Raw genomic sequence first — 23,176 nt, 5'->3', positions numbered from 1 at the left:
CAGGGATCCTATATCTATGTAGCAATGAGTACAGGGCAGGACTCAATAAGTGTTCACTAAGTCTGTGTAAGTTGGGGCTGACTCTATAATATATATACAGCTTGGATGTACAAGACCAGTAAAAGGGCTTTTGGAGTCTACTCAGAAGGGTTCCAATGCCAAGCAGGAAGAAGGGGCAGACGATGGACCAGAGAGGACATAGGGCCAGAGGACTTGAAGGAAGTCAGCAGGTGGACATGAAACTGACATGCTCACACAGCATCTTCTGCTCCAGTCAGGGTGGGGATTGTGTCACCCCTGAACCCTGCTAACCCTGCCAGGGATGGCTACTGAGGGAGGATGATGATGAGATTCAGGAATGACCCTGCAGCCAGGACAGGACTGGGAGTGTTCTATGTGCCCCGGACAGATCCTTGAGACTTCAACCCCAATGAACAGGGACCCCTTGACCACCTTTGCACAGGCTGCTGCCTCTGACAGGAACACTCACCCACCTGCCCAAACCCTTGCATCCTGGGAGACTCCCCGACTCTCTGGAGGTGGCAGGCCCTGCTCCCAGCTCCTGAGCCCCCGGAGCTGGCCTTTCATGGCCCTGCTCAGGGCTGCTATAGCTGTTGCCTCACCATGCTGGGAGGCCCCTCTGGGGTCTGGCATGAGGCCAGCACATAGTAGGAACTCGGCCACAGTCTGTGAGCATTCTTGTGTCTTGAGTATCCATTGGTGAGTCCATCTCTGCCCCAAGCATGCACCCCAATACATAACCACAAGCTAGGGGGAGTGCTCTGGATGAAAATGGCAGAAAAGTTCTCGGTCAGAAAGAGTGCCCACTTCAATGTGGTGACATTCGTCTTAGGACAAGAGGATGAGTCAGAGAGAGAGAAGAGAGGCAAAACATGGCAGACTGCATATCGAAGAGTTTATGCAAAGGCCCCAAGGAGAAAAGGAAGTGAGAGGGGGCCCATGTGCTGAGGTTGAAGGGCAGTCTCTCAGCCAGATGCTCAGTCAGTCCTAGCATCCCTGTGGATGTCTCTCCCTTGGGGTTCCCGATGCCTGGACCTTGGGGCCTCCTCAGCTGGGCCCAGGACCCACCTGGATGCAGGGCGAAGCACGGCCCTGCTGTCGGTGACTATAGAGTGTGTCAAGCAGCCACTGGAGCTGTGCGGTGCTGGTGGGGTTCTGGCTTGAGACTATCCCGAAAACCAGGACCTGGCCGGGGTCACGGGGTGCAGACAGGAAGCGCTCTAGCTCCACGTCGGTGACCAGCGGTGCCTTCACCAGGCACCTGCAGCCAGCCCGAATGTCTTCCTTGCGAATGAGCTTCCGCAGCACCAGTGGGCAGTCAGAGGGTGAGGCTGCCCACCTGGTGGGGCTGCGCATCTCTCCAGCCTTTCCTCTGCAATGAGGGACAACGGGCCAGTGCTCAGTAGGCCAGTGCTTAGGCCTTGGATGGGGCCCCCTAAACTCTGTGTGCCTCAGTTTCCACAGGTAAAACTGATAACTCCTTCATCTACTCAACAAAAAATTTGGAGTCATCCTGAACCCCTTTCTTTCTCTGACACCTCACGTCCCATCCAATCTACCAGTAAGCCTGTCTGCTCTATGTTCATGAATGATCTAGAATCCATCCATGTTCCTTCTCCCCCATTCCTACTGACATGGCCCAAGCCACCATCATTTCTTGCTTGGATGCCTGTAAGGGCTCCTAATGGCACTCTGCTTTCTTCCCTGGCCCCCCTTCAATCTATTCTGCTCACACCAGATGGAGGGATCCTGGCTCCTGTTAGAACCCAAGTCATATCATGTCACTAATCTCTTTGAAACCCCCAGTGACCTTTCACCTTTCACAGAATAAAAGCCTATCTCCCCATGATGCCTTTCCAGGCTGTACATGTTCTGGTCTCCTTCCTCAGTCTCTTGGCCTCTCTTACTCTCCAATATTCTCACCTTTGCTTATTGTGCTCAGTTGCTCCAGCATCTGCTTATCCCCCAGCCTTAGGGCCTTTGCTCTTGCTGTTCCTACTGCCTGCCTGGCTTTCCCCCTGGGCAGCCACCACACAACTCACTTTCTTTCCCACCTCCTTTATATCTTCATGCGAATGTCAACTTGTCAGAGAGGCTTTCCCTGACTGTCCTATTTGGAATTGCACCTCTCAACCCTCAATATTCTTTCCCTCTCCCTGGCTATTTTTTCTCCTTAGCATTGCTCACTAGAGCACATACCGTACATTTTATTTATTTTGATTATTGTACTTCTCCATTCCAACAGAACATAAATTTCATGAGTTCATGAGTTTGGAGTGTTTTGCTCAGTGAAATAATAGTTCTTGGCAGATAGTAAACATTCAATAGAAATTCAATAAATATGCAAACAAATACTAATCAGGTACATATTATGTGCCAGGCATCGCACTGGGTTGTCTCAGCATTATTGTATTTAGGTGGGAATGAGAACCATTCAAATATAAAGTGCTGCTATGATTTTATTCTTATCATTACCACTATCTTACACTGTGGTTAGCATTGTAAGCACCCATAGCCCCTGGCATAGACATTGTCTTGGCTAATTTTGTAATAACCCTATGTGATAGTCTGGACAGAAACTACTATCACTGTTTACAGATTGGAAAACAGAAGATTCCCACTGGGTGAATGGGTTATCCAAGTTCATACAGTGATTAAATGACAAGGGCTAGGATTAAAAACCAGGTCAACCTAAAACAAGATCAATGCCAGTAATTTAACTATTCATATTTTCACAGAAGGTGCCTGATACTAATAAACACTTGCTAAACTTAAGAATATCTCTTCTTTAAGAAAATGAATATCTTGGAGAAAAAAGGTTAGATCTACTAATCACAACTCACACTAAGATAAATCCAAAATCGATCAAGAATTTAAATGTGAGAAAATTAAGCCATGAACATTCTAACAGAAAATAGGGATGAATCACCTTATAGTTTTAGAGTAGGGAAAGCCTTTGATAATTAGGATTCTTAAGTCCAAAGCCTATGAAAGAAAAATACTGATAAATTTAACTACACAGAAGAAAAATGAAAAAACCTGAGTGGCAAAACCATCACAAAGACAAATGACAAATGACAAACTGGGAAATATGTATATGAAACTTCCAACAGAGACAAGTGGTTAGTTTCCCTACTAAGTAAAATACTATAAATGAGTTAGAAAAAGTTAATAACCCAGCAAAATATGAACAAAGTAAGTGAATACACAATTCACAGAAAATTATATAAAAATGATTTTTTAAAAGATTCGCCCATTTATTTGAGAGCAAGAGAGTGCAAGCAGGGGGAGGGGCAGAGGGAGAGGGAGAGAATCATCCTCAAGCAGATTCCCTGCTGAGCACAGAGCCTTACATGGGGCCTGATCCCATGACCCTAAGATGATGACTCAAGCTGAAATCAAGAGTTAGATGCCTAACCAACTGAGCCACCCAGGTGCCCCAAAAATGATTTTTATAAAATTATACAAATATAAGAGTGGCATAGCAAAATGTAAGAGTGGCATAGAGAACCCCAAATCTATGTCCCTTCACTAAAGCAACAATTAAGCTGGCAAAAACTGTCAGAATCAACTTGATCAGAACTCTGGAAACAAATTTAAAAACTTACCACAGTCAAGGAATGCTTAATGAATAAAGAAACTGCTATATATTGGTAAGAGAGTACTGTGGTGTTTTAACTTACTCACTTCCTATCCCCTGCTCCCCACCTTGGTGGCATCTGTGAGGATGGCAGCCCAAGTTCCTAGTGTGGTTTGCTGATACCAGAGAGGGTAATATGGACTTTGCTCTCAAGGAACTGTGATTATGTGGTTTGGCATGTCTGGAGATTCCCTAAAGGACTGGCTAAGGGGCTTGCCTTTGTTTTGCTCACCTTGGAACTTTCTCCTGGACAGCATCTGTTAAAATCATTTGAAAGGAAGTATGGGAGATACAACCTCCTGGTTTAAGGGATAACAGACAGGCACACGGTACACAAATGAAAAAACCTGGGAAGAAGACGCTGGGGGAAAAATACATGGAGGGGAGTATATAAAGACTTTGAAAGTTTCCACATATACTAGGGAATCTAAAGGGGCACATACATGTCCAGGGTTGGAACCATGTTTAGAGAAACCTGAGAATACTCTAGTCTTTCATATCTGGATGACATTTGGTCTCTGCCAATGTGGGACATGAAAGACAAAGCAGAGACGTAAACAGCTTGAAAGCACTGAAAGGGTTTACCTTAACACAGTTAATCTGCAAAGACTAGGAGAGTGTTTTTTATTTATTTATTTATTTATTTATTTATTATTTGGCTCCAGGTATTTAAGAAGTCTGTCAAATTTCACTAGTTGACCACTAAGCTAAACAGAGACTTTATGACCACACATGACAAAGAATGTAGTCTTTATAAAAGTAGTCTAGAAAAGTCACTAAACAACTACAAACTATGAGCAACAAAAATAAACCCTGGAAAGAGGGAAGAATTTGATTTCCAGAATTACCACATTATGATATTAAAATGAAGCACTAAAAGAAACAAGAAAAAAGGAATGAAGAAAACCTATCCCTGAGGAATTCCAGCCATTGTACTTACTAGATAAAGATCTATAAATCAACTGTCCTAATTATGCCCAAAGTACTAAGGAAATGAAGAATGAATAATTAAAGGAAACCAGGAAGACAATGTCCTACCAAACATGGAATATCAACGAAGAAATAAAAAGTATAAAATAAGCTAACTAGAAATTTTGGAGTTGAAAAGTACAATAAATGAAATGAAAAATTCAACCACAGATCTGAATAGTCAGGAAAAAGAATCAGCAGACTTGAAAACAGGCCATTTAAGATTATCCAGTCTGAGGAACAGAAAGAAAAAAGAACAAAGAAAAATAAGGAGAGCTTCAGTTACATGTGGGACACCATCAAGAATGCTAAGATACACTCAATGGGAGTTCCAGAAGGACAAGAAAGAAAGAAGCAGAAAGAATATTTGAAGAAATAATTGCCAAAGACTCTCCAAAATATGTCTTTCTAAGAAGCTCAACAATATCTAGGTAAGATAAATTCAGAGATCCACGGAAAGATACATTATAATACAATTGTTGAAAGTCAAAGACAAAAAGAGAATCTTGAAAGCAGCAAACATGGTTTATCATCTACAAGGGATTCCTAATAAAATTAACAGCCAGTTTCTCATAAAAAATCATGGGGCTGGAAGGCACCAGAATGACATATGTAAAGTGCTAAAAGAAAAAAAAAAAGACATCTCCAACAAAGGATTCTATATTAAGCAAATTTACCATTCAAAAATAAGAGAGAAGTCAAGACATTCCAAGATAAATAAAAGCTGAGGGATTTTGTCACTAGTAGACCTGTTGCAAAAGAAATGCTAAAGTGCCTTTAGATTGAAATCAAAGAATACTAGACAGTAACTTGAAACTATATGAAGAAATAAAAAACACTGTAAAGCTAACTATATAAGTAAATATAAATCAGCATAATCATATTTACAACTACTCTGTTCTTTTCCTATATGATTTAAAAGACAAACACATAAAACAATAATTATAAATCTATGTTAGTTGGGCACATGATGCATAAAGATGTAGTTTTTTACGACAACAACAGGGTGGGTGGTGAGTTTGTATTGGAGTAGAGATTTTGTAGACTTTTGAAGCTAAATTTATATTAATTCAAGATAGACTGTTATTGTAATCCCCAGACCAACTACTAAGAAAATAACTAAAAACTATACAGAAAAGGAAATAAGAAGGGAATCAAAACTGTATGTGGGGCACCTGGGTGGCTCAGTTGGTTAAGTGTCTGGCTCCTGATTTTTGGCTCAGGGTCATGAAATTGGGCCCATGTGGGCTCCATGCTCAGCAAGGAGTCTGCTTGAAATTCTCTCTCTCCCTCTCTCTCTGCCCTCCTCCCACTCATACACACAGACACACACACACTCTCTCTCTCAGATAAAACAAATAAATAAAATCTTTTAAAAAAACTATATGTATTACTTAGGGCTCTCTAGAAACAGAACCAACAGGATATATATGGATATATATCAGAGAAATTTTTTATTATAGGAGTTGGTTCATGTGATTACAGAAGCCAAAAAGTCCCACAATCCTTTGTTTACAAGCGGCAGAGCCAGGGAAACCAGTAGTATAATTTAATCTGAGTCCAACAACCTGGGAACCAAGGGAGCCAATGGTATAATTCCTAGTCCAAGGCCAAAGGCTTAAGAACTAGGAGGCTGCTGTGTAAGTCCTAACATCCAAAGACCCAAGAACCAGGAGCTCTGATGTCTGAGGGCAGGAAGAAATGGACTTTCCAGCTCAAGAATAGAGAGAAGGAATTCACTTTTCTTCTGCTTTTTTTTTTGTTTTATTTAGGTCCTCAGTGGATTGGATGATGCCCATCCCCATTGGTAAAGATGAATCTCTTTAATCTGTCTACTGAATCAAATGCCAATGTCTTCCAGAAGCACATTCACAATAACTTCTTGGCCTTTTGGGCTAAGATCAAGTGCAGAAGCACATTCACAGACAATACCGTTTCCCCCTTATCCTAATCAAGTTGGAACAAAATTAAGCATCACACCACATACCAACACATGTAAAAAGAAGAAACAAAAATAAAAGTCAACAATGGAGGAATTGAGGAACAAAAAAAATATATAAGATTTATGGGAAACCAATAACAAAATGGAAGATGTAAGCCCTTAATAGTAATTACTTGTAAATGTAAATGGATTGAAATCTTCAACAAAAGTCAGAGATTGGCAGAATGGAAAAGAAAAACAACAACCCATGATCTAACTATATGCTCTCCACAGAAGACTCAAAGATACAACTAGGTTGCAATAAAAAAGATGGAAACAAATTCCAAGGAAATAGTAACCAAAAATGAACAGGGATGGTTAAACTAATACCAGACAAAAATATACTTTAAGTAAAAAATTATTTCAGGAGACAAATAAAGCACTATATATTAAGAACAGGGTCACTCTCATTAAAAATACAATTATGAATATGTATGCAATATGGTAATACAGCCTCTAAATATATGAAGCACAAACTGACAGAATTGAAAGGAGAAACAGAAAATTCTACTCTAATTCTAGTTGGATATTTTAACAGCCTATTTTTTTGTTTTGTTTTGTTTTATTATATTTTTTTATAAACATATAATGTATTTTTAGCCCCAGGGGTACAGGTCTGTGAATCGCCAGGTTTACACACTTCACAGCACTCACCATAGCACATACCCTCCCTAATGACCATAAGCCCACAACCCCCTCCCTACACCCCTCCCCCAAGCAACCATCAGTTAGTTTTGTGAGATTAAGAGTTTCTTACAGTTTGTCTCCCTCCCGATCCCATCTTGTTTCATTTATTCCTTTCCTACCCCCCAAACTCCCCATGTTGCATCTCCACTTCCTCATATCAGGGAGATCATATGATAGTTGTCTTTCTCCGATTGACTTATTTCGCTAAGCATAATACCCTCTAGTTCCATCCACTATCCATCCATCCATCATTGCAAATGGCAAGATTTCATTTCTTTTGATGGCTTCATAGTATTCCATTGTGTATATATATACCACATCTTCTTTATCCATTCATCTTAACAGCCTATTTTTAATAACAGACAAAACAACTAGAAAAAAGATAAACAAGAAAATAGACACTTTAAAGAACACTGTAGGGGTGCCTGGGTGGCTTAGTGGGTTAAAGCCTCGCCTTTAGCACAGGTGATGATCCCAAGGTCTGGGGATTGAGCCCCGCATCAGGCCTTTGCTCACCGGGGAGCCTGCTTCCCCCTTTCTCTCTGCCTGCCTCTCTGCCTACTTGTGATCTGTCTGTCAAAAAAAAAAAAAAAAAAAAAGAACACTGTAGACAACTAACCTAAGAGACACGGATAGATTATTTAACTCAACTATAGCAGATACACATTCTTCTCAAGTGCACAGGGACCATTCTCTAGCATAAACTATATAGTCACCCATCAAAAAGTTCCAGTAAATTAAAAAAGAATGAAATCATACAAAATATTTTCCCTAACAACAGTGGAATAAAATTAGAAATCATTAACAGAAAGAAATTTGGAAAAATCATAAATTGGAAATTAAGCAACACATTCTTAAACGGTCAATGGAGCAAAGAAGAAATCACAAGAAAAATTGGAAATACTTTGACACTAATGAAAACAAAACAGCCCAAAATAACAAAATTTAAAGGATACATTGATTAAGAGAGAAAAAAGAGCTCAAATCAATAACCAAACCTAACATTACACTAGCAAAACAAGAACAATCTAAACTCAAAGCTAGCAGAGGGAAGGAAATCAGTCACAGTAGAGTGAGGATAAAGAAAACAGAAATAGAAGGCAATATAGAGAAACAACGAAAAAATGTTGGCTCTCTGAAAAGATCAATAAGTCTGACTAATCTTTAGTTAGACTAAGAAAAAAGAGAGAAGACTCAAATTATTAAATTAAATATGAGAGTGGGACATTATTACTGATCTTACAAAACTAAAAAGGATTATAAGAAGTTATGAACTATACATCAACAAATTAGATAACCTAAGTGAAATGGATAAATTCCTAGAAATAAACTACCGAAACTGACTGAAGAAGAAATATAAAATCTGGATAAGCCTCTAATAAGTAAAAAAATTCAATCAGTAATCAAAAAAGCTTTCTAACAAAGAAAAGCCCAGGACCAGATGGTTTCACTGTTTTTTTTTTAAAGATTTTATTTATTTATTTATTTGACAGACAGAGATCACAAATAGGCAGAGAGGCAGGCAGAGAAAGAGAGGAGGAAGCAGCCTCCCTACTGAGCAGAGAGCCCGATGTGGGGCTCGATCTCAGGACCCCGGGATCATGACCCGAGCCGAAGGCAGAGGCTTTAACCCACTGAGCCACCCAGGTGCCCCCAGATGGTTTCACTTTTGAATAATACCGAACACTTTGAAAACTGACACCAATTGTCCTCAAATTTATCTAAAAAGTGGAACAGGAAAGAAAGAATACTTCCTAACTCATTCTATGAGGGCAGCATTATCCTGATAACAAAGCCAAAGACAAGAAAAGAAAAATATAGGTGGATATCCATTATGAATATAGATGTAAAAATTCTCAATGAAACAAATACTAGGAAGCCAAGTCCAACAGCCTATTAAAGGATTATACACCATGACTAAGCAGGGTTTACTTAAGGAACATAAAGGGGGTTCAACTTACAAAAATCGATCAGGGTAACACATCTCCTTAATAAAATGAAGATAAAAAACCCACAAGATCCTCTCAGTTGATACAGAAAAAAATTTGATAATTCAAACACCCTTTCATGACAAAAACATTCAACAAACTAGGATTAGAAGGGAACTTCTTCAACATGATGAAAGACATTTATGAAACATTCACTGCTAACATCATACTCAACATTAAAGGACTGAAAGTTTTATCCCTTATAGATTAGGAATAAGGCAAGGATGTACACTTTCACTTTTTCTATTCAACACTGTACTGGAAGTTCTAACTAGAGCAATTAGGCAAGAAAAAGAAATAAAATCCATCTAAGTTGGAAATAAGGAATAAAACTATTTCTATTCACAGATAATATGATTTATATATGGAAAATCCTAAAGAGCACACACACATATACACACACAAACAGTAAGAGCTAATAAACAAATTCAGTAAAATGTCAGGATAAAAGATTAACAAGCACAAGTCAGTTATATTTCTATACACTAGTAAAGAACAATCTGAAAAGGAAATTAAGAAAATAATTTCACTTATAATAGCATCAAGAAAGATAAAATACTTAGGAATAAATGTAACCAAGATAGTGAAAGACTCACATAATGAATACTACAAAATACTGAAAGAAATTGTTTTTGTTTTTTTTTTTCCTTTTAAAATTTTATCTAACTTCTAGTTAGTTAACATTCAGTGCAATATTGGTTTCAGGAGGAGAATTCAATGATTCATCACTTACATACAACACCCAGTGTTCATCTTAACAATCCTTAATACTTAACAATCCTTAATACTCATCACCCATCTAGCCCATCCCCCACCTATCTCCCTCCATTAGCCTTCAGTTTGTTCTCTATCAGTAAGAGTCTCTTATGGTTTGTTTCTCTCTCTCTCTCTCTCTCCCTTTTTCCTTCCTCTCTTTTTAAAAGAAAATTTAAAATTGTTTTTAAAAGTATCCATTAACAGATAAATGAATAAACCAAATGTGGTCTATATATACAATGGAATACTATTCAGCCGTTAAATAGAAGGAAATTCTGACACATACCAAAGCATGGGTGAACCTGGAAGACATTATGCTACATAAAATAAGCCAGTCACACACAAAAAATACTGTGTGATTCCACTTATATAAAGTAGTTACAGTAGTCAAAGTCATAAAAACAAAGTAGAGTGGTGGTTGCCAGAGGCTGGGGGAGAGGAAACGAGGGGTTAGTGTTTAATGGGGACAGAGTTTCAGTTTTATAAGATGAAAAGAGTTCTGAGATGGACAGTGGTGATTGTCATATAACATTATGAGTGTATTTAATACCACTGAAATGAATACACTTAAATATGATATATAATTTTTATTTTACATGCATTTTATACCACAATAAAAAATTGAAAAAAGAAATTATAAAAGATGCTTGACTTCACTTACAATAAAATAAATGCACAAGATGGGAGAGTAGGAGGATCTTAAGCTCACCTGTCCCACAGATACAACTAGATAACACCCATATCAGTGTATATAGATGTAATAGATTCAGAAAACAACCCGAAGACTGGTAAAATAGACTATCCACAGCTAAATGTAGAGAGATGACCATATCAAAGAGGACGGGAAGAGTGGAAACATGGTCAGAAACTAAATGGACCCTCAAGACTGTTTTGGGAGGGAGGGACCCTTCAGGGTGAAGAAGGGGAAAGAAATAGATCCTCACATCAGGCACCCAAATCACAGGGAACCCACACAGGGAAGAAAAATCCCCATAACATTTGGCTTTAGAAACCAGATGAGCTGAATTTTGTGTTCTTACAATCAGTGGGGATTAACACTTGGAACTTTAAAAATCAGTGAGCTCAGCTCTGGGAGAGCTGGGAGAGGACAGTAGGAAACTGAGTCCCTGCCCTTAAAGAGACAGCACAACAAACAGTCCCATGGAGATACAGCAGAGAAGCAGTCATTTGAAAACTGCCCAAGATAAACGGGAGGGAGATCTGTTTACCAACCTCAGAGTGTGTGCTAAAGGGGCTGTCGTTGTTGGGAGACTTCTCCAGGAACAAAGAAGCTGGCAAGTGCCATTTCCCTTCCCTACCCCCAGCTTAGACACACAGATAGCTACAACTAGCAAGCACAGTGCCAACATGCTGACATTTGCTACCAAACTTGCTAACAGTGCACCCTACCCCCACACACTTCTGCAGATACACCTCTTTTAACGTGGCAGGCCATGGTTTCCAAGGGCTGTAGGTCCCTTCCCATAGCAAACCTTCTCAGACCTTGATAACACCACTGTCCCATTCCTGTGTTCTTCTTCAGAGAGGCTCCCACTAATACTGTCTTGGCTAGAGCCCATCCAAAGCAGTGCCACATGGCTGGCAACATGCAAGCAGTCCCAACAAGGACTGGCACCACTCCAAAGTGACCCTTGCCTTAGGGAGAGGGGAAGATTACCACCCACACCAGTTTAACTGTGGCCCAGCAATGGGCTGGGAGTAGATGAAAGGTCTGACTACAGGCCCTGCCCACCAAAAAAAGCTTCTCAGGAGACAACACAGGGAAAGCATCCTGTACATTGATGCTACTGCATCTCTGGAAAATGCCTGGTCTGACTTAACTCAGGCCCAAGGAGACCCCATTAACAACCAGGAACTAAACCCTGCCCACAACAGGTAAAGAGAGCCATTGCAGATGACTAGACTGAAGGCAAAGTGGCTCAGCCACAACAGCAGGGTACACAGAACAAATACACTAAAGTGCCAATTCTGGTGAATAGGGAACACTGCATAGCGGGGCACCAGAGGACATCTTCTTCATAAGACCACTACTTTTGAGAGCAGGAGATGTAGCTGACTTTCCTAACACACAGTAACAGACAAAAAGTGAGACACAATGACGAGGCAGAGGAATATGTCCCAAATGAAAGAATAGGACAAATCACAGCAAGACACCTAAACAAAGTGGAGATAAGTAATATACCTGATCAAAAATTTAAAGTAATGGTCTACAAGAGTCTCATTTCAGACCTGAAGACACATGCAGGTTAAAAATGAAGGGATGAAGAAGCATTTATCATGCAAACAGAATTGAAAAGAAACCCAGGATAGCAATACTTATACTGGACAAAATAGACTTTAAAACAAAGACTGTAACAAGAGACCAAGAAAAACACTATATAATTAATCATAAAGGGAACAATACAAGAAGAAAATATAACTATATATTTATTCACTTAATATGGGAGCACGCAAATACATAAAACAGCTTATAACAAAGATAAAGGAAGTAATTATTAGTAATGCAATAAGAGTAGGAGACTTTAACACTCCATTTACATCAATGGATAGGTTGTCCAAACAGAAAATCAACAGGAAATAGTGGCTTTGAATGACACATTGGATCAAATGGATCTAATAGATATATTCAGAACATTCCATCCCAAAACAGCAGAGTATACATTCTTTTCAACTACACATGGAACATTCTCCAGAATAGATCACATATTAGGCTTTACAAAAAAGTCTCAACAAATTGAAAAAGACTAGAGTCATACCATGCACCTTTTCTGACTACAATGCTATGAAACTAGAAATCATAAACAACAAAAAATCTGGAAAGACTACAAATACATGGAGTTTAAACAATATGCTACTAAATAATGAATCAATTAAGAATGAAAAGTAAATTAAAAAAATACATGGGAAGAAATGAAAATGAAAAACATAATGGTCCAAAATCTTTGGGATGCAGCAAAAGCAGTTCTAAGAAGGAAGTATATAGTAATGTAAGCTTAACTCAAGAAACAAGAAAAAAATCAAATAAGCAAACTAAACTTACACCTAAAAGAGCTAGTAAAGAACAAAGAAAACCCAAAACCAGTAGAAAGAAATAATAAAGATTAGAGCAGAAATAAATAAAATAGAAACTAAGGAAAACAATAAACAGATCAATGAAACCAAGATCTGGTTCTTTGAAGAGATCAACAAAATTGATAAACCTTCATCAAACAAAGAAACAAACAAACAAACAAACAAAACCAGAGAGAGAGAGAGAGGACTCAAATAGACAAAATCAGAAATGAAAGAGGAGAAATAACAACCAACACCACAGAAATACAAAAGATTAAAAGAGAATGGGGCGCCTGGGTGGCTCAGTGGGTTAAAGCCTCTGCCTTCGGCTCAGGTCATGATCCCGGGGTCCTGGGATCGAGCCCCGCATCGGGCTCTCTGCTCAGCAGGGAGCCTGCTTCCTCCTCTCTCTCTGCCTGCCTCTCTGCCTACTTGTCACCTGTCTGTCAAATAAATAAAATCTTAAAAAAAAAAGATTAAAGAGAATATTATGAAAAACTATGCTAACAAACTGGAAAACCTAGAAGAAATGGATAAATTCCTACAAACATATAACCTCTCAAAACTGGATCAGAAAGAGAGAGACAATTTGAACAGACCAATATGGAATAAAATTGAATCAGTAATCAAAAAGCTCCCAGCAAACAAAAGTCCAGGACTGCATGGTTTCATAGGTAAATTCTATCAAATATTTAAAGAGTTAATACCTATTCCTGTCAAACTATTCAAAAAAATAGAAGAGGAAGGAAAGCTGTTCTGAATTTATTCTGGGGCTAGCAAAACCCTGATATCAAAGACACTACAAAAGAAGAGAACTATAGGTCAGTATCTCTGATGAACATAGATGCAAAATCCTCAGCAAAATCCTTTGCAAAACATTAGCAAACCAAACCCAACAATAATCATTCACCACTATCAAGTGGGATTTATTGCTGGAATGCAAGGGTGATTCAATATTCACAAATCAATCAACACAATACATCACGTCAACAAGAGAAAGGATAAAAACCATATCATCACTTCAATAGATGCAGAAAAAAAATTTGACAAAGCACAACATCCATTCATGATAAACATCCTCAGCAAGTTCATCTAGAGGAACACGCCTCAACATAATAAAGATCACTTTTGAAAAACCTACAGCAAATATTATACTCAGTGGGAAAAATTGGGCAATTTTCTCCTAAGGTCAGAAACAAGATAAGGATGTCCACTCTCACCACTTCTATTCAACATAGTACTGGAAGTCCTATCCACAGCAATCAGACAACAAAAAGAAAAGGTATCTAATTGGTCAGGAAGAGGTAAAACTTCCACTATTTGCAGATGACATCATACTAGATATAGAAAACCCTAAAGACTCCATAAAAAAACTACTAGAATTGATAAATGAATTCAGTAAGACTGAAGGATACAAAATCAACATACAGAAATCCATTGCATTTCTATGCACTAATAATGAAATAGCAGAAAGAGAAATTAAGAAAACAATCCCAATTGTTACAACTGCACCAAAAATAATAAAATACCTAGGAATAAACTTAATAAAAGGAGATGAAATACCTGCATTCTGAAAATTATAAACACTGATGAAAGAAATTGAAGACAACACAAAAAATTGGAAAGATACTCCAAGCTCATGGATTATAAGAATATTGTTAAAATGTCCATCTAACCAAAGCAATCTACATATTTAACACAGTCCCTATCAAAATACGAACAGCATTTTTCACAGAACTAGAATAAATAATCCTAAAACTTGCATGGAACCACAAAAGAAGCCAAATATCCAAAAGCAATCTTGAAAAAGAACAAAACTGGAGGTATCACAATCACACCTTCAAGTTATATTACAAAGCTGCAGTAATCAAAACAGTATGGTACTGGCACAAAAAACAGACATATAGGTCAATGGAGCAGATTAGAGAGTCCAGAATAAAACCACAATCATATGGTCAATTGATTTTTGACAAAACAGGCAAGAATATACAATGAGGAAAACACAATCTCATTCAACAAATGATATTGGGAAAACTGGACAGCTACATGTAAAGGAATGAAACTGGATCACTTTTTTACACCATACACAAAAATAAACTCAAACGGATTAGGACCTAAATATGACATGAGAGACCATAAAAATCCTAGAAGGGAGCACAGGCAGTAATTTCCCTGACATTGGCCATAGTAACAGTTTTCTAAATATGGCTCCTGAGGCAAGGGAAACAAAGGCAAAAATAAACTGTTGGGACTACATCAAAATAAAATGCTTCTGCACAGCAAAGGAAAAAATCAATAAGACTAAAAGACTACCTATGGAACGGGAGAACACATTTGCCAATGACATATTTTATAAAGGGTTATTATCCAAAATATATGAAGAACTTATAAAACTCAATGCCCAAAACCAAATAATCCATTTAAAAATTGGGCAGAAGACATGAACAGACATTTCTCTGAAGAAGACATTCAGATGGTCAACAGATGCTCAATATCACTCAATATCAGGGAAATACAAATCAAAACCACAATGAGCTATCACCTCACACCCATCAGAATGGCTAAAATTAACAATACAGGAAACAACAGACATTGGCAAGGATGCAGAGAAAGGGGAACCCTCTTACACATTTCGTGGGAATGCAAACTGGTGCAGTCACTCTGGAAAACAATATGGAGGTTCCTCAAAAAATTTTGAAAAAGAGTGGGGAAGGAAGCAAGATGGCAGAGGAGTGGGAGACTGAAATATTATCAGGTCCCAGGGTTCAGCTACTTAGTTATCAAACCATTCTGACCACCTACAAACTCAACAGGAGATAGAAAAGAAGAAGAGCAGCAATTCTAGGAACAGAAAATTGACTATTTCCTGGAAGGCAGAAAGGGCAGAGAAGTGAATCCAAAGCAATGGGAAAAGAGACCGTGAGGGGAGGGGATGGCTCCCAGCAAGTGGTGGAGCAGCGGAACACAAAATCAGAACTTTTAGAAGTCTGCTCTGCTGAGGGACATTGCTCCAGAGGCTAAGTGGGGGTGGGGCCCTTGTGGGGACAGTGTGGTCTCAGGACCCTCAGGGTCACAGAAAGACTGGGAGTTCCTGAATGTGGCAGAGCTTCCAGGTATCTAAGCAGGGAAGCCGGCTACAGAGATGGAGCCACGGAGGGGGCTCTCAGCTAAGGGTTACCTTAAACTGTGATCCAAGGTGCAGTTGGGCCACTGTTCTTCAAGCAGGGACCCCACAAGTGGCAGGTCCAGAGAGATTCACCTTCTTCCTCCAGGAGGAGTGGCACAGGAGCACACTGCAGTAATCTGCTGGGTTTGGAGACCAAATGGGGCTGTGTGCCAGAGATAGAAATGCTCAGTCACAGGCCAGGTTAGCACGGAGTGTGGCTGGAGACCAGGGAGATGGGAAAGATTGACTGCTTTTCTCTGAGGGCACACTGAGGAGTGGGGCTCTGAGCTCTTGGATCCTCTGGGCCAGAGATTTGGAGGCTACCATCATCATTCTTATTCTCCAAAGCTGTACAGAAAGCATCCAGGGAACAAAAGCTACCTAGAGTGACCAAGCACATTGCTTAGCTTGGCCCCTGGCAAGGGCAGTGCAATTCCACCTCGGGCAAAGACATTTGAGAATCACTACAAGAGGCCCCTCCCCCAGAAGATCAGCAAGAACATCCAGCCAAGACCAAGTTCACTGATTAACAAGAACTGTGGAACTCCAGAGCTAGGGGAAAGCAACACATAGATTCATGTCTTTTCCCCTATGATCCTTTAGTCTTTCAAAGTTAAATTTTTAAAATTTTATTTTTTTCTTTTTCTATTTTTTTAACCTTTCCTCTTTCATATTTTAACACTTTTAACTATTTTATCTTATCAATACCTTTAAAAAATCTTTAAAAATGTTCATTGTTACAGTCATATTTTATCCCTTCATACATATCCCTATATGTATCCCTTATTTTTTGTATACATATAGGATTTTTTTTCTTTAAAATTTTGGGATACAATTTCTTCTAATAGATCAAAATATACCCTAAGTCTAGTGCATGGCTTTGTTCTAGTCTCCAGCCTGATCACATTCTCTCTTTTTTTTTTTTTTCCAACCAACTTCTTATCTTATCAATTCCTTTTTTAGAATCTTTTTAAATTTTCATCTTTACAGTCATATTCCATCCCTTCATTGTGTTTACCCTTATTTTTGTATATATATGTTTTTCTTTATTTAAAATTTTGGGAGGTAGTTTCTTCTAAGACCAGAATACACCCAAAATCAAGTGGGTGGCTCTGTCCCATTCACCAGTCATTCAAATAAATATATATATATATATATATATATATATATATATATATATATATATAGTAAGATGTCAGAACTAGAGTTCAGAATGATGATTATCAAGGTGCTAACTGGGCTAGAAAAAAGCATGGAAAATATTAGAGAATTCCTTTCTGGAGAAATAAAACACCTTTCTGGAGAAGTAAAAGAACTAAAATCTAACCAGGCTGAAATAAAAAAAGCTGCTAATGAGGTGCAATAAAAAATGGAGGCTCTTACTGCTAGGATAAATGAGGCAGAAGAGAGAATTAGTGATATAGAAGACCAAATGACAGAGAATAAAGAAGTTAGCAAAGAGAGACAAACAACTACTAGACCATGGGGAGAATTAGAGAGATAAGTGCTACCATAAGACAAAACAATATTAGAATAATTGGGATTCCAGAAGAAGAAGAAAGAGAGAGGGGGGCAGAAGGTGCATTGGAGCAAATTATAGCAGAGAATTTCCCTAATATTGCAAAGGGAACAAGCATCAAAATCCAGGAGGCACAGAGAACACCCCTTAAAATCTATAAAAATAGGTCCACACTCCATGATCTAATAGTAAAACTTACAAGTCTTCGTTACAGAGAGAAAATCCTGAAAGCAGCTAGGGACAAGAGGTCTGTAACATACAATGGTAGAATTATTAGATTGACAGCAGACCTATCCACAGAGACCTGGCAGGCTAGAAAGGACTGGCATGATATATTCAGAGCACTAAATGAGAAAAATATGCAGCCAAGAATACTATTCAGCTAGGCTGTCATTGAAAATAGAAGGAGAGATAAAAAGTTTCCAGAACAAACAAAAATTAAAAGAATTTGTAAACACCAAACCAGCCCTACAGGAAATATTGAAAGGGGTCCTCTAAGCAAAGAGAGAGCGTAAAAGTAACAGACCAGAAAGGAACAGAGACAATATACAGTAACAGTCACCTTACAGGCAATACAATGGCACTAAATTCATATCTTTCAATAGTTATCCTGAATGTAAATGGGCTAAATGCCCCAATCAAAAGACACAGGGTATCAGAATGGATTAAAACAAACAAACAAAACAAAACAAAAAAACAAGACCCATTGATATGCTGTCTATAAGAAACTCATTTTCTTAAGACCCATAAGACCCAAAGACATCTCCAGATTTAAAGTGAGGGGGTTGGGGCGCCTGGGTGGCTCAGTGGGTTAAGCCACTGCCTTCGGCTCAGGTCATGATCCCAGGTCCTGGGTTCGAGCCCCACATCGGGCTTTCTGCTCAGCAGGGAGTCTGCTTCCTCTTCTCTCTCTGCCTGCCTCTCTGCCTACTTGTGATTTCTGTCAAATAAATAAATAAAATCTTTAAAAAAAAATAAAGTGAGGGGGTAGAAAACAATTCACCATGCTAATGGACATCAAAAGAAAACTGGGGTGGCAATCCTTATATCAGATAAATTAGATTTTAAGCCAAGACTATAATAAGAGATGAGGGAGGATACTATATCATACTTAAAGGGTGTGTCCAACAAGAAGATCTAACAGTTTCAAATATCTATGCCCCTAACATGGGAGCAGCCAATTACATAAACCAATTAATAACAAAATCAAAGAAACACATTGACAATAATACAATAATAGTAGGGGACTTTAACACTCCCCTCACTGAAATGGACAGATCATTTAAGCAAAAGATCAACAAGGACATAAAGCCTTTAAATGACACACTGGACCAGATGGACATCACAAATATATTTAGAACATTCCATCCCAAAGCAACGGAATACACATACTTCTCTAGTGCACATGGAACATTCTCCAGAATAGATCACATCCTGGGTCACAAATCAGGTCTCAACCAGTACCAAAAGACTGGGATCATTCCCTGCATATTTTCAGACCACAATACTCTGAAGCTAGAACTCAACCACAAGAGGAAAGTTGGAAAGAACTCAAATACATGGAGGCTAAATATAAATATCTGAGTAAATATAATAAACTATTTTTCTTAAGTTCTTTAAAATTTATGACTATTGAAAGCAAATATAACATTGTTAAGGGGTTTCAATATATGTAGATGTAATACATTTGACAACTATACTATAGTGGGGGGAGAATAAAGAGACATAATAGATGGTTGTAAGATGACTACATTTCCTTTAAAGTGGCAATATTAAACTTAAATAGGCTGTTTAAGGTAAGGCATATAGAATGTAAATCCTAAAGCAAACACTAAAAGAAAAATTAAAATTCAAAGAGATATACTAAAAAGCCAATAGTCAAATCAAAATGGAAAATTAAAAATATTCATGCAGGTCAAAAGAAGGCAGGAGAGAAGAGAGGAGCAAAAACAAAGCAAAACCAAAAGACAAAAACAAGATATAAACAGAAAAATAATAAAATAGTAGACTTAAATTTAACTATATCAATAATTATAGTAAGTGTAAATGGTCTAAACACCAATTAAAAGAGTGTCATGTTGGATAAAAATATAAGACCTAACTGTATGCTATTTATAAGATGCATACTTTAAATATAATGATACAGATAGATTAAAAGTAACAGAATGGAAAAGTTTTGCCAAGCAAATACTAATCAAAAGAAATCTGAAGTGAGTGTATTATTATTATACAGAGTGGACTTCAGAACAAGAAAAATTACCAGGTATCAGGAGGAAATTACATAATGATAAAAGAGCCAGATGTGCTATACTTAACAATATGGCTCCAAGATTCTTGAAGTAAAAATAGGATAAAATTTGAATATATTGAAGACATATATCTATACACCTCAAAAATTTTATAATTTTTGCTTTCAACAGTCATACATATTTTAAGGAACTTAGGTAAAATAAACTAATCCACAATCATACTCAGAGACATCAACACTCTATTCTCAGTAACCAACAGAACAAGAAGACAGAAAATCAGCAAGGAAACAGAAGAACTAAACAGCACTGTCACTGGACCTTACTGACACTTGTCAATGATACTCTGTTGATTTGCTTTAGTCTCCACCCATCAAGAGCAGAATACATTCTTTTTTCAAGTGCACATGTAACATTCTGGGGTCATAAAACAAATCTTAGCAAATTTAAAAGAATACAAATCATATAAAATATTTTCTCAGATGATATCAGAAATAAACTAAAAATAAATAACAAAAAGATACTTAGAAAATCCTCAAACATTTGGAAATTAGAGATTGGATTTCTAAATAACCTATGAGCCAAAGATGAAATCACAGGGAAATTAGGAAATACTTTAAATGGAATAAAAATTAAAATCCATCATTTCAAAATTTATGGAACTCAGGCAAAATATACTTAAAAGGAAGTTCACAGAATTAAATACATATTAGGAAATAGGGCCTCATTAATAATCCAAGCTTACAATTTAGAAACTAGTAAAAAGCAATTTATACACAAAACAAGCAAAAGGAAGATAAAAATAAATGGCAGAAATAATGGAATTGAAAACAGAATAACAAGAGAAAAAGCAATGAAACTAAAAGCTGATTCTTTGAAAGATTAACAAAATTGATGAAACTATAGCCAGACTGGCCAACATAAAACAGAAGACCCAAATTACTATCAGAAATAAAAGGAGATATCACATATCCTTTCATTATAATAAGCCTCACACATTCATGCAACTATATGCTGAATCCCATGAGTTCTGGTAAACATATGAATGTGGGGATAGTGTTGAAGCCCCCTGAAAGAGAATACTACACAGCAATAAGAATAAATGAAATGTTGGTATGCGCCACAACATGGATAAATCTTGCATGCATTATACTAAGTGAAAGAAGCTAGACTCAAAGTATAATTCCATTTATATGACATTTTAGAAAATGCAAAACTATAGCTACAAAGAACAGGTCAGTAGTTGCTAAAGACTAAGGGTGAGTGAAGAGTTTGATTATGGAAGGGCGCCACATGAAGGAATATGGGGGTGGGCATTGGGAGGTGATGGAACCGTTCTGTGTCTTGGCTATGGTGGTGGTTACACAGCTCTATGCATTTACCAAAACTCATAGACTTTTACATCAAAAAGAGTAAAGTTTACTGGAAGTAAATTTAAATCGAGATATAATCAACTGCCTTTCTGTAAGCAGCAACAAATAGAAAATTTAAATTAAAAACATAATTTATAGAGCCACCAGGGAGGCTCAGTCAGTTGAGTGTCCAACTCTTGATTTTGGCTCAGGTCATGATCTTGGGGTCCTGGCATCAAGCCCGACACCAGGCTCCATGCTTGGTGGGGAATCTGCTTGAGGATTTCTGTCCCTTTCCCTCTACCTCTCCCCTGGCTTATGCTCTCTCTCCCTCTCTCCCTCTCTCTCTCAAAATAAATAAATCTTTAAAAATTAAAAAACAGCATAATTTATAATAGCAACAAAAACTATTAAATACCCTAAAATAATCCTAATGAAAGACTCTATGTTGAAAATTACAAACTATAGAGAGATTAGAGAAGACATAAATAAATAAATAAATAAATAAATAAATAAAAAGATATATCATGTAGATCTGGTAGGAATTTGAGAAACAAGACAGAGGATCATAGGTGAAGGGAGGGGAAAAATGAAACACGATGAAACCAGAGAGGGAGACAAGCCATAAGAGACTCTTAATCTCAGGAAACAAACTGAGGGCTGCTGGAATGGATGGGGGTGGGAGGGATGGGATGCCTGGGTGATGGACATTGGGGAGGGTATGTGCTATGATGAGAGCTGTGAATAGTGTAAGACTGATGAATCACAGACCTAAAACAAATAATACATTATATTTTATTTTATTTTTTTAATACATTATATTTTAATTAAAGAAGATAAACCATGTTCATGGATTGAAATACTCCAATATTACAAAGACATTAGCAATCTAGTTGAAATCGTAAGATATATCTTTTAAATTGACAAGGTGATTATAAAATTATATGGAAATGTAAAGGGTGAAAAATAGCAAAAAAATTTAGAACAACAAAGTTTGAGTACTTAGTCTCCTGTATATCAATATTTACTATAAAGCTGTAATACTTAGTTAGATATTTTGTATTGGTAAAAGATTGGACAAGTAGGAAGCAAAATAGGGAATCCAGAAAATGTCCCCTGATTTATACACATAGAACCCTTAATTTTTGACAGAATTTGCACCAAAAATCATTGGGGGAAATTACAATCTTTTATATACATTGGAATACTTGTATATTATATATCTATATCTATAGCCATATATTTATCTATCTATCTATCTATATATACACATATATATATATACTATATAGAGAAAAAAATTAAAACTTGGTTCCTATTTCACATCACCACAGAAATTTCCAGGTGGAGGACAAATATAATGTGAAAGTTAAAATAAAAAGGTTACTAGAAAAGTTACTTCATTGAATATTGTCATCGTCTCTGAATAGGGAAAGTTCTTGAATAAGATATAAAAAGCTAATTAAAAAGAAAAATATTAAAAATTGGACATTATGTTTGCCAGCTGCTCTTCCTCAATAGACATCATTATCAGAGTAAGTGTAAGATCATTTGCAGCATGTAAAACATACAAAACATACAAAAACTCCAAAATATAAATCAAGAAAAGGCACATGACTGGTAGAAAAATAGATGAGAGAGCTAAACAGGCCATTTTCAAAAGAGAATATCTAAGATGGTCAATGAGCAAACAAAAGGTACTCAACCTCTACAGTCACCAAGGAAATACAAATGAAAGCCCATATCATCATTACAGAATGGCTATAATTAAATGACTGG

The 23,176-nt window shown here is 37.5% G+C and overlaps 1 protein-coding gene across 1 annotated transcript in view; it reads right to left on the bottom strand.

The window, feature by feature from the left end:
• C1H3orf20 (chromosome 1 C3orf20 homolog) overlaps positions 1 to 23,176 on the bottom strand; it is an 87,969-nt gene that overhangs the window by 11,617 nt on the left and 53,176 nt on the right. The window contains 1 exon segment of the mRNA XM_047743810.1: positions 1,090 to 1,393. Within this exon segment, the coding sequence (XP_047599766.1) occupies positions 1,090 to 1,393 (304 nt within the window).

This window comes from Lutra lutra, chromosome 1, assembly GCF_902655055.1.
Source record: "Lutra lutra chromosome 1, mLutLut1.2, whole genome shotgun sequence".
In the NCBI taxonomy this organism is placed as follows: domain Eukaryota; kingdom Metazoa; phylum Chordata; class Mammalia; order Carnivora; family Mustelidae; genus Lutra; species Lutra lutra.
This window is presented reverse-complemented; position numbering and strand designations above follow the sequence as displayed.